This window comes from Mycetomoellerius zeteki, unplaced genomic scaffold (genome assembly GCF_001594055.1).
Source record: "Mycetomoellerius zeteki isolate Tzet28-1 unplaced genomic scaffold, Tzet1.0 scaffold309, whole genome shotgun sequence".
In the NCBI taxonomy this organism is placed as follows: Eukaryota; Metazoa; Arthropoda; class Insecta; order Hymenoptera; family Formicidae; genus Mycetomoellerius; species Mycetomoellerius zeteki.
The window spans coordinates 259147-271310 of record NW_017257293.1 but is presented as its reverse complement, the minus strand read 5'-3'; the positions used below and the strand labels follow the sequence as shown (position 1 = coordinate 271310).

Sequence of the window (12164 nt, the reverse complement as noted above, 5' to 3'; positions counted from 1 at the left end):
CTGTCTTTCTTCAACGATAATAAAGTAAAAATTACACGCGCATTGCTCCTTATATTTTACATGACAATTATATTTTAATCGTGTGTTGCGAAATTTGTAGTTTAACTGACCGAAGCTATATTCTATTATGTAAGTTTGCTTCGTGCTTTCATTCCCTTATTTTCTAAACTGACGTGACAAAAGATAGGACGAGAACACACAGAGACGTGGCTCACAGTTTTTACTTCACCCTCGGGCCGCTCTGATTTAATTCTATACGTGTACAAATACGTGTTCTTGTTTCGCAGACACGGGTAGTTTCAGCGATACTGCGATTGCATTGAACGTTGAAGAAGCAGCGAGGAGAGGTCGTAAGAGCTCGCCAGGAAGTAAAAGCGGAAGTGGTAGCAGTAGCGGAAGCGCGGTGCAGTACCAGGCGGGTTTGGGCAAGAAGAGCAATAGTACCAGCCAATTATCTGCGACAGGTAACACATTGTCACACTGGCCATTTCTAGTTAAGTTTGCGTTTAGTCTCTACGTGTTATACGTAGTCATGATTTTCGTAAAGATCGATCGTTCGCGCGAAACTAAAGTCTCCCGGTGCGCGATATTAGAACGTTTGATCGATGTATGACACCATCTCTTGCGCGACATTAGACAGTTTTCTATTTTCCTGACATTTATATCTTCTCTCTTTAGTGAAAAGGATATCGTTTTCTTCAGAACATCAATATTTCGTAAATTAGGATAGAGTAGTCTAGCATCGTTAGTGTGTAGATTATAACGGTGTGCTCTCGCTACGTACGTACAAATGAGGATGATGCAAATATGTCATCGACGTACGAATGCATTTTGTAAAACGTTAACGAAGATAAATTTAATAGCTTTGAACGCATACAACAAAACTTTTCAGTTATGTTTTACGTAACGTTTATAATCAAAACGTGAATGGAGAATACGAGTAAGAAGAATAAGAAACTATGGATAAAAAGCAACATGATATTGAGAGTAAGCTTACAAGTATTTGAAAACGTGCGCGCGGTTGATGAAATGCAGAATTAGTGTGATTGATTACAAGTTATGTATAAAATACTTAGACGTATAGTATTTTATATGTAAGTATCTTATATATAAAATATTTAGATATGTACTTTATATATGCAGTTATAACTACTTTATATATAAAATACTAAATGTAGGTACTTTATAAACTATAATAAATATATTTCCAATTTTCCAATTATTTTATAAACATAAAATGTAAGATGAAGTTATACTAAACAAATTGAAAATGATCCAAAGAGTACGTTGTGCTCCGTTTAAATAATTCTACTCTACTAATTTTATTCATTATCTAAGTTGTATCTTATTCTTCATGTTTCAAGTCTTGGTCGTTACGGTTGCGCGGATTGCATTACAATTCGATTCGGCGGGTAACGAATTGAACGATAACAAGAGCATATCGTAACAAAGCTAAAAAACCCAATAAGCGGGGCAGTATGTACATTCTAATTGTATTCTTGTTTTCTCCGCCATCCCTCCTCATCTCTATCTGCCTCTTCTTCGACATGAACACACTCACACTTTACTTCTACCAACCAACCACCTCTCGACGCTGGGGGACCATTCACGTCATCGATCTGCACCCACCTGCACGATTTCTCATCGCGGCGGCCGATCGTCGCCCCGCGCTCTCGTGTGCTCGTGTTCATGGAACACTCCACACGGATCACCATCATCGATTTGCTGGACCGATCGCCAAAACAAAAAAAAAAAACGAATCAATATTCGCGTATACTTACGAAAAAAAAAACGTATACGCCTGTAAAAAATCGACTCTATAAACTGACATTATGCTCACAACTGTTGCTCTTGCTACCGCAACTTGCAACCACGAACGAACGAACGAACGAAACGAACAATAAAACTGTTATCACATCACGCAAAATCCATAACATACCACGTGCGTCTGTTGGTGGTACATGCGTGGGCGAGGAAGGACGGAAACGGCGGCTGGGTTTCGGGAAGAAGGGGAAGTCGTCCTTTACAGTTCACAGGAGCGAGGAGGTCCTGCCGCCGGAGGACACGGTCGGTGGTAGGAGCGGCCGGCAGCCGAGCTCCGCGAGCAGCGACGGCGAGGGGAGCGGCGACGGGGACAGGTCCGATTTGCTCTCTCTCAGTAGAAACACTTCTCTCTTTTTCATCTCTCTTTCACTTTATTTTCCTCATTACTTTTGCATTGACACGGGAGCGATCGACTGTGGCCGGGCGAAGGAGGTATTTACGTGGGGCGGGCGCGGCGTTTACCATCGAATCGTACGTCTTCGCGACAATGAATTCCGAGTGTGAATCTTGCGCGAAGATTATTATGTCGCGGAATATGAAGGACCATACGCATAATCCATATCGCGCGTAATCAAAATTGACGCGCGATTGGAAGAGCGAGGTATTGGGTGGTATTCGTAGAATCTTATATTTAGGACCGTCTTAAGTACAGTCTTAAGATGTCATGAACCAATCAGAGAACCGTATTAACATCTTAAGATATTACTTAAAACGGTCTTAAAATAAGAACGGATTTCAATGGACTATGAATACCGCTCATTATTGATAGAGGTTTTTACTCAGGTATACTCTGATCCCATTAATCGTAAAATTGGATCAAGCCTTCGACGAAATGTGAGTACACATTGCAGGAGGACTTGCGATAGGAAGAACAAGAAATAATGTCTGACTCTACCGATGAACACCGTTGTTAACAGCAACAATGAAACACACTACACATCACTTTTTAGAGGCCGTGCTTTAGTCGGAGTCGTGCGAGTCTCTCTCGTGATTGTTGTCGGAAAATACTCTCTTGCTTAAAGTTGAATCGGCTCAGTACAGCGGATCCGCAAAGGATTCTCGTACGCGTTGCCATCGAATATTATTTCTCTTTTTTTTTTTATTATATACAATCGAAGAGAAAGTATTTTGCGAATCTGCACGTTTCTACAAATAGTCACGAGGTGATTCCTTTCCTTCTCGTTATTCTAGATCATAGATGCTATTTCTACGTAGCATTGATACGTTATTTCTAGAGAAACGTTCGCACGAGTTTCCTGGGCTGTAACCTAACCATAAGCTCTATCAATACATGTTAAATCGTCTGTTTTTTTTTTATATTTCTTCAGAGATGCAGAGTCCATCGTCTCTCTAGTTACGTAATATTTATTCCGACATGACGCGAGCTACGCAGATCAGGAAACTCATATCCTAGTTGCACAAGTATAGTTGTGCTGGCGTCTTTTCGTGATTCTAGAATAGTATCTCGGCACCGTGTGTCACATTATAATCGTTCCGTTTCATACAGCTTTTGAATCTAGATCGTCGCGTAGTCAATTTGAATTTTTCAATTGCATCGAGGTAAGTTGGCCACCTGTGTGATACGTTATTTTTTATTATTTCTTAGAAGCCGCTGTTGATACGTGCTTAAGGTGAGAGTGCGCTACTCACACGGCTTTTGACTTTTCGATGTCCTGAATCGTTGCAATGCTTTTACGGAGCATATTTACGTTACAATATATATATTTCTGCGATGTCACTGATTACAAATCTATCGTTGAATGTGCTGTCAGATAAATGCGATGTCACTGATTACAAATTTATCGTTGAATGTGCTGTCAGATAAATTATCACCGGACAATCCTTACGTACTGACTTGATAATTATACATTTTTATTGCATTTTCCTAAATTCGATGTACAAATTATAAGTGTACAAAATGTATGTATATGTATAATTGTATATATAATTATCTTTGTACTTAAGGCGTCCGGAGAATATATTTATACAATATGGAATAATATGGTAGAGTAAATATATACATTAATTTTTCTAGAGTTACATTAATTAAATTTTATAGAGCAATATCGTATATAAAGGAAGATATATATTAATTGTTTCTGATTAATTTTTTCTCTCGACAGCCTGCGTAATTTTATTCAAAAGGAGATTAATGAAACATACTAAACGATTGAAGGTTTATCTATATATACTTTTATGCGCTATCTATTGCCATTGAAATAAATTTTTATTGGATCGTCAATGATATTTTATGTTCCTATAAATAGATTTTATTTTGCATTTAGTAATTCCAAAGAGAATAGTCTGTTATGATTCATATAAATGCTATCACGTTATTTGTAATACGACGAATGTCAAAATTTACAATTTTTCACGTAGGACACTAAGATTAAATATATTTTGTTATGTGTTAATATCAAATGCAAATGGCTGAGCAATGTTATCCCGTTACATTTCACTCTAAATATAACACCTCAATAAATTTTTACACTTCCTTTTCCTACCTATGTAGAATTCAATTCAAAGTGTTTCTTGAATTACAAGATCTCATTCCAGTTCTGCATTTTTTACCACTGATCATTAGACCATTTCTGGAAAATGAGCTGAGAGAGTAAAAACGAGAAAGCAAAGGAAAGAGGGCATGAGAGAAAAAGTTTGCACGAGAGAGAGAGAGAGAGAGAGAGAGAGAGAGAGAGAGAGAGAGAGAGAGAGAGGGAGAGAGAGAAGTAGCCAACAAAATCTTACATGTTGAAATTGTGTTTGTTATTTTATGATTCTATCATTGCTCGTGCGAAGATACGCTAAATTAATAACCGGAAATTCGGTAGACCTCTTGGATACCTGAAGATGAGGGAGCGATGAGCCGCTGCAGTACCGGCGTACGCAGATATTAATAAAAGACAATAGTTTAGCGGTATTTCTTGTTTGGTTTACAACGCAGAGTGCGGCGGGATGATCATCAGCATTGGTGGAAGTGCCGGCGCCGTGGCACGCGGTGCCGGCTTATCGAACCGGAAACGTAACAGCACGCCGTGCAGCATACAACGATCCGAGGAGATCATGCCGGCCTACCAGCGCTTTGACAACAAAGGATCCGCAGCCAGCGATACCGCCGGAAGTCTCAACTCGATTTCTAGTTCCGAAGGAAGCTCGTAAGTAGTGGACTCCACCTGTGGCGACCAATTCTGCAAGCGGAAAAAAGCGCGAGATTCCTGATATATACCCTCACTTACTCTCACTCACTCTCTCTCTCTCTCTCTCTCTCTCTCTCTCTCTCTCTCCTTTCTTTACGATTTCTTTTCTTCTATCATTTGATGCTGATCCTACTACTAATTTCTGTTCCTCTGTGGTTTTACTTACATTCTGCCCCTCTTAGGCCGCTTGCACCTTGACTAAACGCGAAATGAGCTGTAAGTTGTAATTGAGCTATATGAAGGTGAGTTCATAGATTAATATGTATATTTTCGGGAGAAAATAACGAAAATATTCTAGATAAGAGTAACAAATTCTATGTTTGAAGTATATTTCTGCTGTGTTAAATATATTAGATTTATTAAAATATATGTATTTCGAACAGGGTTTTTCTCGTATATTATTGGATTTCTATACTAAGAGAAAATAGAATGAAAGAAAGTCTAAGTATGTAGATAGATGAGAAATATTAACAGATTATTTAATATAAATTCAGAAATTATGAGCACACAACAAGTAATGTCGAGCATGGATGTAACGCTTGTTCAGTTTAATGATTACTTGCTTTCGAATATTGTTAATAAGTTCATTTTTTAATTGAGATGTTCACAGCTTGCAGCTCATTGCTTACCGTTTGTCAATGTACATGCTTATTGTCTTTTCGTACTCTAACTCTAACCAATGGAAACTTATTCTTTGTCGTTTGTATAAAATATGTTTAATTAGAAAAATTATTAACAAATTTTATTTATACGTTGCATAAATTATCAGGATAATTATGGTGTCATAATAAATTATTATTATTGCTATCATAGAATCATCTTAGTTATAGACAAAGAATAATCTTGCTTATTTATTTATCTTCTTCTATATCTTACTCCTTGTATGCGCCAAGATCTGTCTACACCTAAATCATAAACGCTCCACATCGATTATTAAATTTTTAGACGTATGATTGAAAATTTGTCAGTAATACGTTCGAACTGTGCAATTACATGATTGTAACCACACGCTTTTTTTCATACCTCTTGGATTTTTGTCAATTTGCAATTTAGATTATTCATTAATCAATTCAGTAATTTTTCTCACAGTCCCTTTCTCGATTTATATTTCTCGATTTATATCCATTATATTATCCATAAACAAAGCGCTGTTTATAAAATCCATAAATGAAAATCAGAAATTTAATGTTTGTATATCATACCATCATGTTTTGTTGCAAGACGAGTGATTTGTTTTTATACTTGTTTATTCTCCCCTTTTTTATTTCATTGAGTTATATTTGACATATAATAATTGAATAATAATTTATATAATCAGGATTAAATTTTAGGAAATGTAATATTTTTTCGTATCAGTAGAATACTTGTATGTCAATATTGTATGTCAATATTATAATGCGAGGAAAAAATATGTATTATAAGGTACAGTCTTCGACGAATTAGCTGTGGGATTTATATTCTACTGTCTTTTTCTGTCTCCTTTTTACGAAAGCGTCCATAAAAATATTGTTGTTCATTATCAGTGTTGTTGTCGTCTTGGCTTAATTGCTTGATTGTGGCAAATGATTGTATTGCATTACCTCGGAGCACCGTTGCACATAATGTACACACACACCCACATACATATATATACATACACACACACGCACTTTTGTATCTATGTCAATGTGATATCTCATTGTCGCGGAGTTACATATTTTCTACCTACATGGTAAGAAAAACCCTGTGAATATGTCGAATGTCACCTAAGAATGTCTTCGCAGGACCTCACGTCTTCCCAATGGTTTCCACCTACTTCTGTACGATCCATTGTCTTTTATATACTCGACTACACTATTTATTGAGATATCGACGTTTCTTGTAAAGTAATCCCCTCTGTCTTATGGATTTCTTATCATTTCCATAAAGTGTATTTGATATATCGTAGAATAGGTATTGTACAGCGTGTGTATCTTTTATAGTACCTGTCAGTTCGAGGTATAACAGTGAGAGATTAAAAATAAACTAAACGTAGGTATGCGTGCCTGCGTGACTTACAGGATGTAAGCAAACGCTTTGTCGGTTCGGCATAAAATGTTTACGAATAATAATTTTGCTAATAAGTTATTTTACTCTTTGACAGCAGTAATATGGTCGAAACTTCAGATAAAATGATTGGGTGCAATCGGATGTATGAACTTCTATTCATATGACTTTGCCCAACACTCAAATATACTCACACTTATTGGTGGTATGATAATATTAAAATTATTATATATTAAATGGCAATATATTTTAAACGGCTGACAATGCTACTAGATACAATTACTCCACAAAAGGGATGTACATTTATTTCATAAGATATTAGGAAAGCTAATTTCTAAGTATGATTAGTTATTAGACTAACAATAACTTTGAATGACTGTATGTACACTCGATATGGATATCCACATTTATAGCAAAACTGTTTTAAAAAAGATCCGCTTATCTTTAGTAACATGAATCTTCCCAATGGCGTAACAACAAGTAAGTGTAAGTTAATACAAATCATTTTAATTAATTTTTTTTTAAGATTTTAATAAAGCATGTTAAGTAGATAAATGTAAGCGAAGAAACAGTACTCAGTCGTATATTAAAATTATCGATAATTCAAAAAAGATACAAGATAGAAATTGTAAAAATAATTTTTATATTGTATCTTTTAAATTGATTATTGCATTTATATACTTTTTGCATTTTTTTCTTCGATTATATATATTGAAGTGGACTGATTACTGTTATTTATAATAATTATCCAAAATCTCTCTTTCTGCGCATTTAGATTAAAATGCATGCGTTAGCAATCTGATATGTTTTTGAATTTATTTATATAATCTCTTTTTTCCATGTGTATAATATTATATTTACTCACTATACACTGACACTACACTTTCAGCGTGAGTTCTTCTTATCTCAAACTGAATGAGGTGTGTTCTCTATCTTTTACAACTTTCGTCGAAGGCTTGCGAGAATTGTCCCTCGCTCCTGCGGAAATATTACTTTCGTTTATGATTTTTCTCCTTCGCATTTTCTTCATTGCATCAGAGAGTTCCTTCGAATACTATAATTTTCGGCTTGCAGTTTTCGCGCTTTATTTTTTCTACTGTGGGTTATCGTACATTTAGAACAGTTCAAGATCATTGTACATATATATCTTGTATAAGTTTAGCGTGCGAGCAAGAAAACGGAAAAGGGAAAACTTATAAAATAGAGTTCCCATTTTTCATTGATCGCACGGTAAACACTATCAGCTAAATTTTCACTCTTCTTCACCCGAAGTCTTGTATTATTTCTCCAAGCGTTTTTTTTTTAAATCATTCTTCATATTTTTTGTAGTATCCGGAATAAATTGTGTTTCTTTACTAAATAAATAATTTTGAAAACTGCAGTTGGTCTCCCAGCCTGCGAATGGCAGGCGACGGGCAGTTGAGAAACTTCATTGAAGATCTCGGACCAGGCCAAGTGGTCGGAAGACAAGCACTCGCTACCCATTGCCTCGGCGAAATTCAACTGTCGTTGAGCCACACGAAGGGTTACCTTGAAGTAGAGGTCATACGTGCCAAAGAACTCAAAGCGAAACAAGGCAGTAAAGTAATACCAGGTTAGTCAAACTTTGATAAGTTTCACGATTGCCGAATGATACGGATGCGCTTAATTTTTCGACTCTTATTCCAGCTTCTTACGTGAAGTTGTATCTGGTGAACGGTAAAAGATGTATAGAGAAAGCGAAAACCACGACGGCCAGAAAAACGCTAGATCCATTCTATGGTTCGCAATTATTGGCTTTCAAAGAAAACTGCCGAGGTTGTATATTACAAGTACGTGTGTCATTGCTGTTCTTCTAATTTCCTTTTTCTAATTTAATTGGGATTTTATGCGCATTATTGCATATTGTTTCAGGTGACAGTATGGGGGGACTACGGTCGGATAGAGGGAAAAAAAGTGTTCATGGGTATTGCACAGATCATACTGGATGAGCTGGATCTCAATCAGATGGTGATCGGATGGTACAAGCTGTTTGACACCCAAGCCCTGGTCAGTGGAGCTTCATCTCTTGCTTTGTCCCGTCGATCTTCGGTTACGTCTCTCGATTCTTTTAAAATCTAAAAGAATGACTGCCCGAAGAACGTACCGAAATATTCCTTTTATACGTATTTACTGAAAAGATCTTTAAGTTTCTTGCAGTAGACAAAGTAGTGCAGACACAATTGAGTTCGAGCTCCTATCGCGGTGCACCCAGTCGCTTTTATCATTAACAAAATACTGAAATGCAATGTCTCGATGTACAAGATAGTATTACATTTATTTTAATTGATTAAACAATAGAAAGTGTATGGAAATTATTATAAACGTCTTTAATAACACTTAAGTGACACGTATAAAATCATTGCTTGATGATATTAAATGTAGTATCAAATAAATATATTAGGGGATAGAGAGTTCGGATTACTACATCCATATAAAAATTGAGAGAAGTGTTTAAATAATTCTCTACCGTGTCGTAATATTATATATTCTTCACTATGGTTGACAAAATTGAAAAGAATCTTATACACCCTACACACGTATTCCTTGTAGGCTATTAATGTCGAAGCCTAAAGCTATTTAACGAGTGACGTTCGGCTCTGAATACGGTAAAGTCAGTTTAACGAGCACATAACGAGGAATATACAGTATGAAAAGTGCGATTGTATACGGATAATAGAAAATTCTAGCGGAATCGGAATGAAAACGAGAGATATAAGCAATGCAAAGGCGATGCGAGAATTTGAAAAGAGTGAAAAAAAAAGTACGAAAGGATGTCTTTCTAGAAAACCACTAGTACATCACATATCATGTACGGCATATCAGACGAGCCACTAGTCTGTATGTAGACTAGATGTAGACGTAGCAGCCATGTTCCCGGAGCGCCAGATAGTTTTAGGTACGCACTGAGATGAAGGCATCGTTCGTAGATAGTTGGACAACGATTTAACGTGGGTACATAAGAGGCGATAATAAAAAAGCGCCGATACGATTGCAATCGTTCGCGGGGTGATTGCAATATCTATTCGTAATACCTTGACGATCAAGTACAGCAATATCGCTCATATTTTCAGGATATTAACCTTTCGATCGATTTTCTCAAGTACCCATGTGAAATCTTGATACACATTTGTTGTTACTAATATCTTCTTTTCATTTCCATCGTTTCTGTATAGAAATCTCCTCTTATTATTCTTTGAAAATGCTTGCCCTATATAAAAATACTTCCATTTTGGCTTCGAAGTAGCGACATAGATCGGTATTCATAGTCAGTTCTTATTTCAAGACCGTCTTAAGTAGTGTCTTAAGATGCTAATACGATTCTCTGATTGGTTTATGACATCTTAAGTTTATAAGTTAAGACGGTCTTCAATATAAAACTCGACTGAATACCGGCCATAAAGTCGATAACAGAAAGGACATGAGATTACGTTATCATATATGCGGTCGAAACTTCGTTGCCTGTATGCATCGATTTTACCTTTCCGAATTTGTAGAAAGAATATGCCTTTGTCTACGAAATTTGGTTCGACGTGAAAAAGTTCGATTTCCATTAATCCTTGAATTTACTATTTGCATTTTGTAAGTTTAATATTTATCCTTGTCCATTTAAGAACGATTTTTATAGATTTCCTGATATTGCTTGATACACGTCACATTATTAATTTCGACCTTTGCACAATATTCATTCTCTTTTTTATGACTCGTTTGAACTTCCTTGTAAATACATGGTATAAATCGTGATAGTTTTTAATATATATGCTTGAATTTTTAACAATATAGAAATTATTTGAAAAGTAAATGAAGGTAAGTTTGTGCCGTATTCGGAGTCCTATGTATCCTCTTGTATATTTTCTTAAAATGTTTCCAAGATACAATCAATTTGAGATATTGAATGGTGTCGAAGAAATCATGATAGAACAATCATGAATTTATATATACGATGACAGTGTATGATGCGTGAATCTCATATGCATGTGCAATGAGAATTTTTATCATTCAATATTTCATGAAAAGTAAATGTTATATATTTGTAATTAATAATACGTTCGTTTATTTTATTTCCAGTGAAAACAAACTAAATCAGGCAAGTTCAGGATAGATGTGAACTCAAATGTGGTGTACTAGATAAATAAGATGTGAAACGGTCAATGACACTCGTTTTTAGTGAATCTAAATGTGGTTAAGTGAATAATGAAATTCATGAACACAGTGAGAAATATGCGATAAATGTCACGGACTACATTTAAACGGCATGTGAGAGAGATTTAAAATATTGAGACATTCCAGACGAGAAGACATTTCCAAACTTTGTATATAATTTAGGACAGTTCAAGTATGTCGATCTCCGAAACGATCGGCTAAAAGACATTTATCGTTGTCAAATTTTTAGTCAAAAATGTCACCGTCAGAGCATATATTATTTAATGTAAATATTATAATAACACTGATATGAGAATTTGCGATAAGTGCGCGCAAGTTTGAATGGGTAATGACGTTTTCTTTATATTCTCGTTGACTTTCTACGATGATTGTCGTTATAGTTTCGACTTTTTTCCTTAATTATACAAACTCGATCTAATTTAACATTTTCTAAGTTAGCATCGGAATAATTAGAATGTACGAAGATATAATTAATTACACAGTTTGTTCTCTGAATATTGACATATATTGGTTATCGTATTAGCACGTGTTACTTGGCTTTTTGAATATCGTTTAGTAATCTATGTCCAAAAAAAATGAGATAATTACTATGATGTAGAAAATATGGAACAGATATATGTACTATATTTCTCAAGTACGAAGCAGACTGATAAATCGATTCCTACACATCTAGTTTGGATCTTTTCGTTGAATTAGCAGTCTCAAAGCCAGAATGAATTATACCCGAACGATTACGAATCAGCTTCGTTTGAAAGCTTTGTTTGGAGATTTCATTCGCGTATAAGAACCAGTTTTTGAAACAAATTGAAAAAAAACAAAACCGCCCATAACTCGCGTAAACGGGACGCGTCACGGCAAAAATTCTCTTTCGTACTGATTTTGTACAAAAACAGTGAAATGCCACTAAATATTTAAGAGGCTTTGTAAATCTCTGTAAGA

At 35.6% G+C, this 12164-nt stretch overlaps 1 protein-coding gene across 5 annotated transcripts in view; it reads left to right on the top strand.

The window, feature by feature from the left end:
* Rim (Rab3 interacting molecule) overlaps nt 1–11587 on the top strand; it is a 62020-nt gene extending 50433 nt beyond the window's left edge. For 2 of the 5 annotated variants that reach the window (XM_018450984.1, XM_018450985.1), the window contains 5 exons: nt 288–464; nt 4766–4976; nt 8426–8637; nt 8712–8854; nt 8937–9500. In XM_018450984.1, coding sequence (XP_018306486.1) covers nt 288–464; nt 4766–4976; nt 8426–8637; nt 8712–8854; nt 8937–9143 — 950 coding nt within the window. In that variant the 3' untranslated portion in view covers nt 9144–9500. Of the gene's footprint in view, nt 1–287; nt 465–2029; nt 2139–4765; nt 4977–8425; nt 8638–8711; nt 8855–8936; nt 9501–9614; nt 9961–11129 lie in introns of those variants that run through there. The other 3 variants (XR_001936709.1, XM_018450986.1, XM_018450987.1) reach the window with 3 other exon arrangements.
* Nucleotides 11588–12164: the final 577 nt, after the last annotated feature.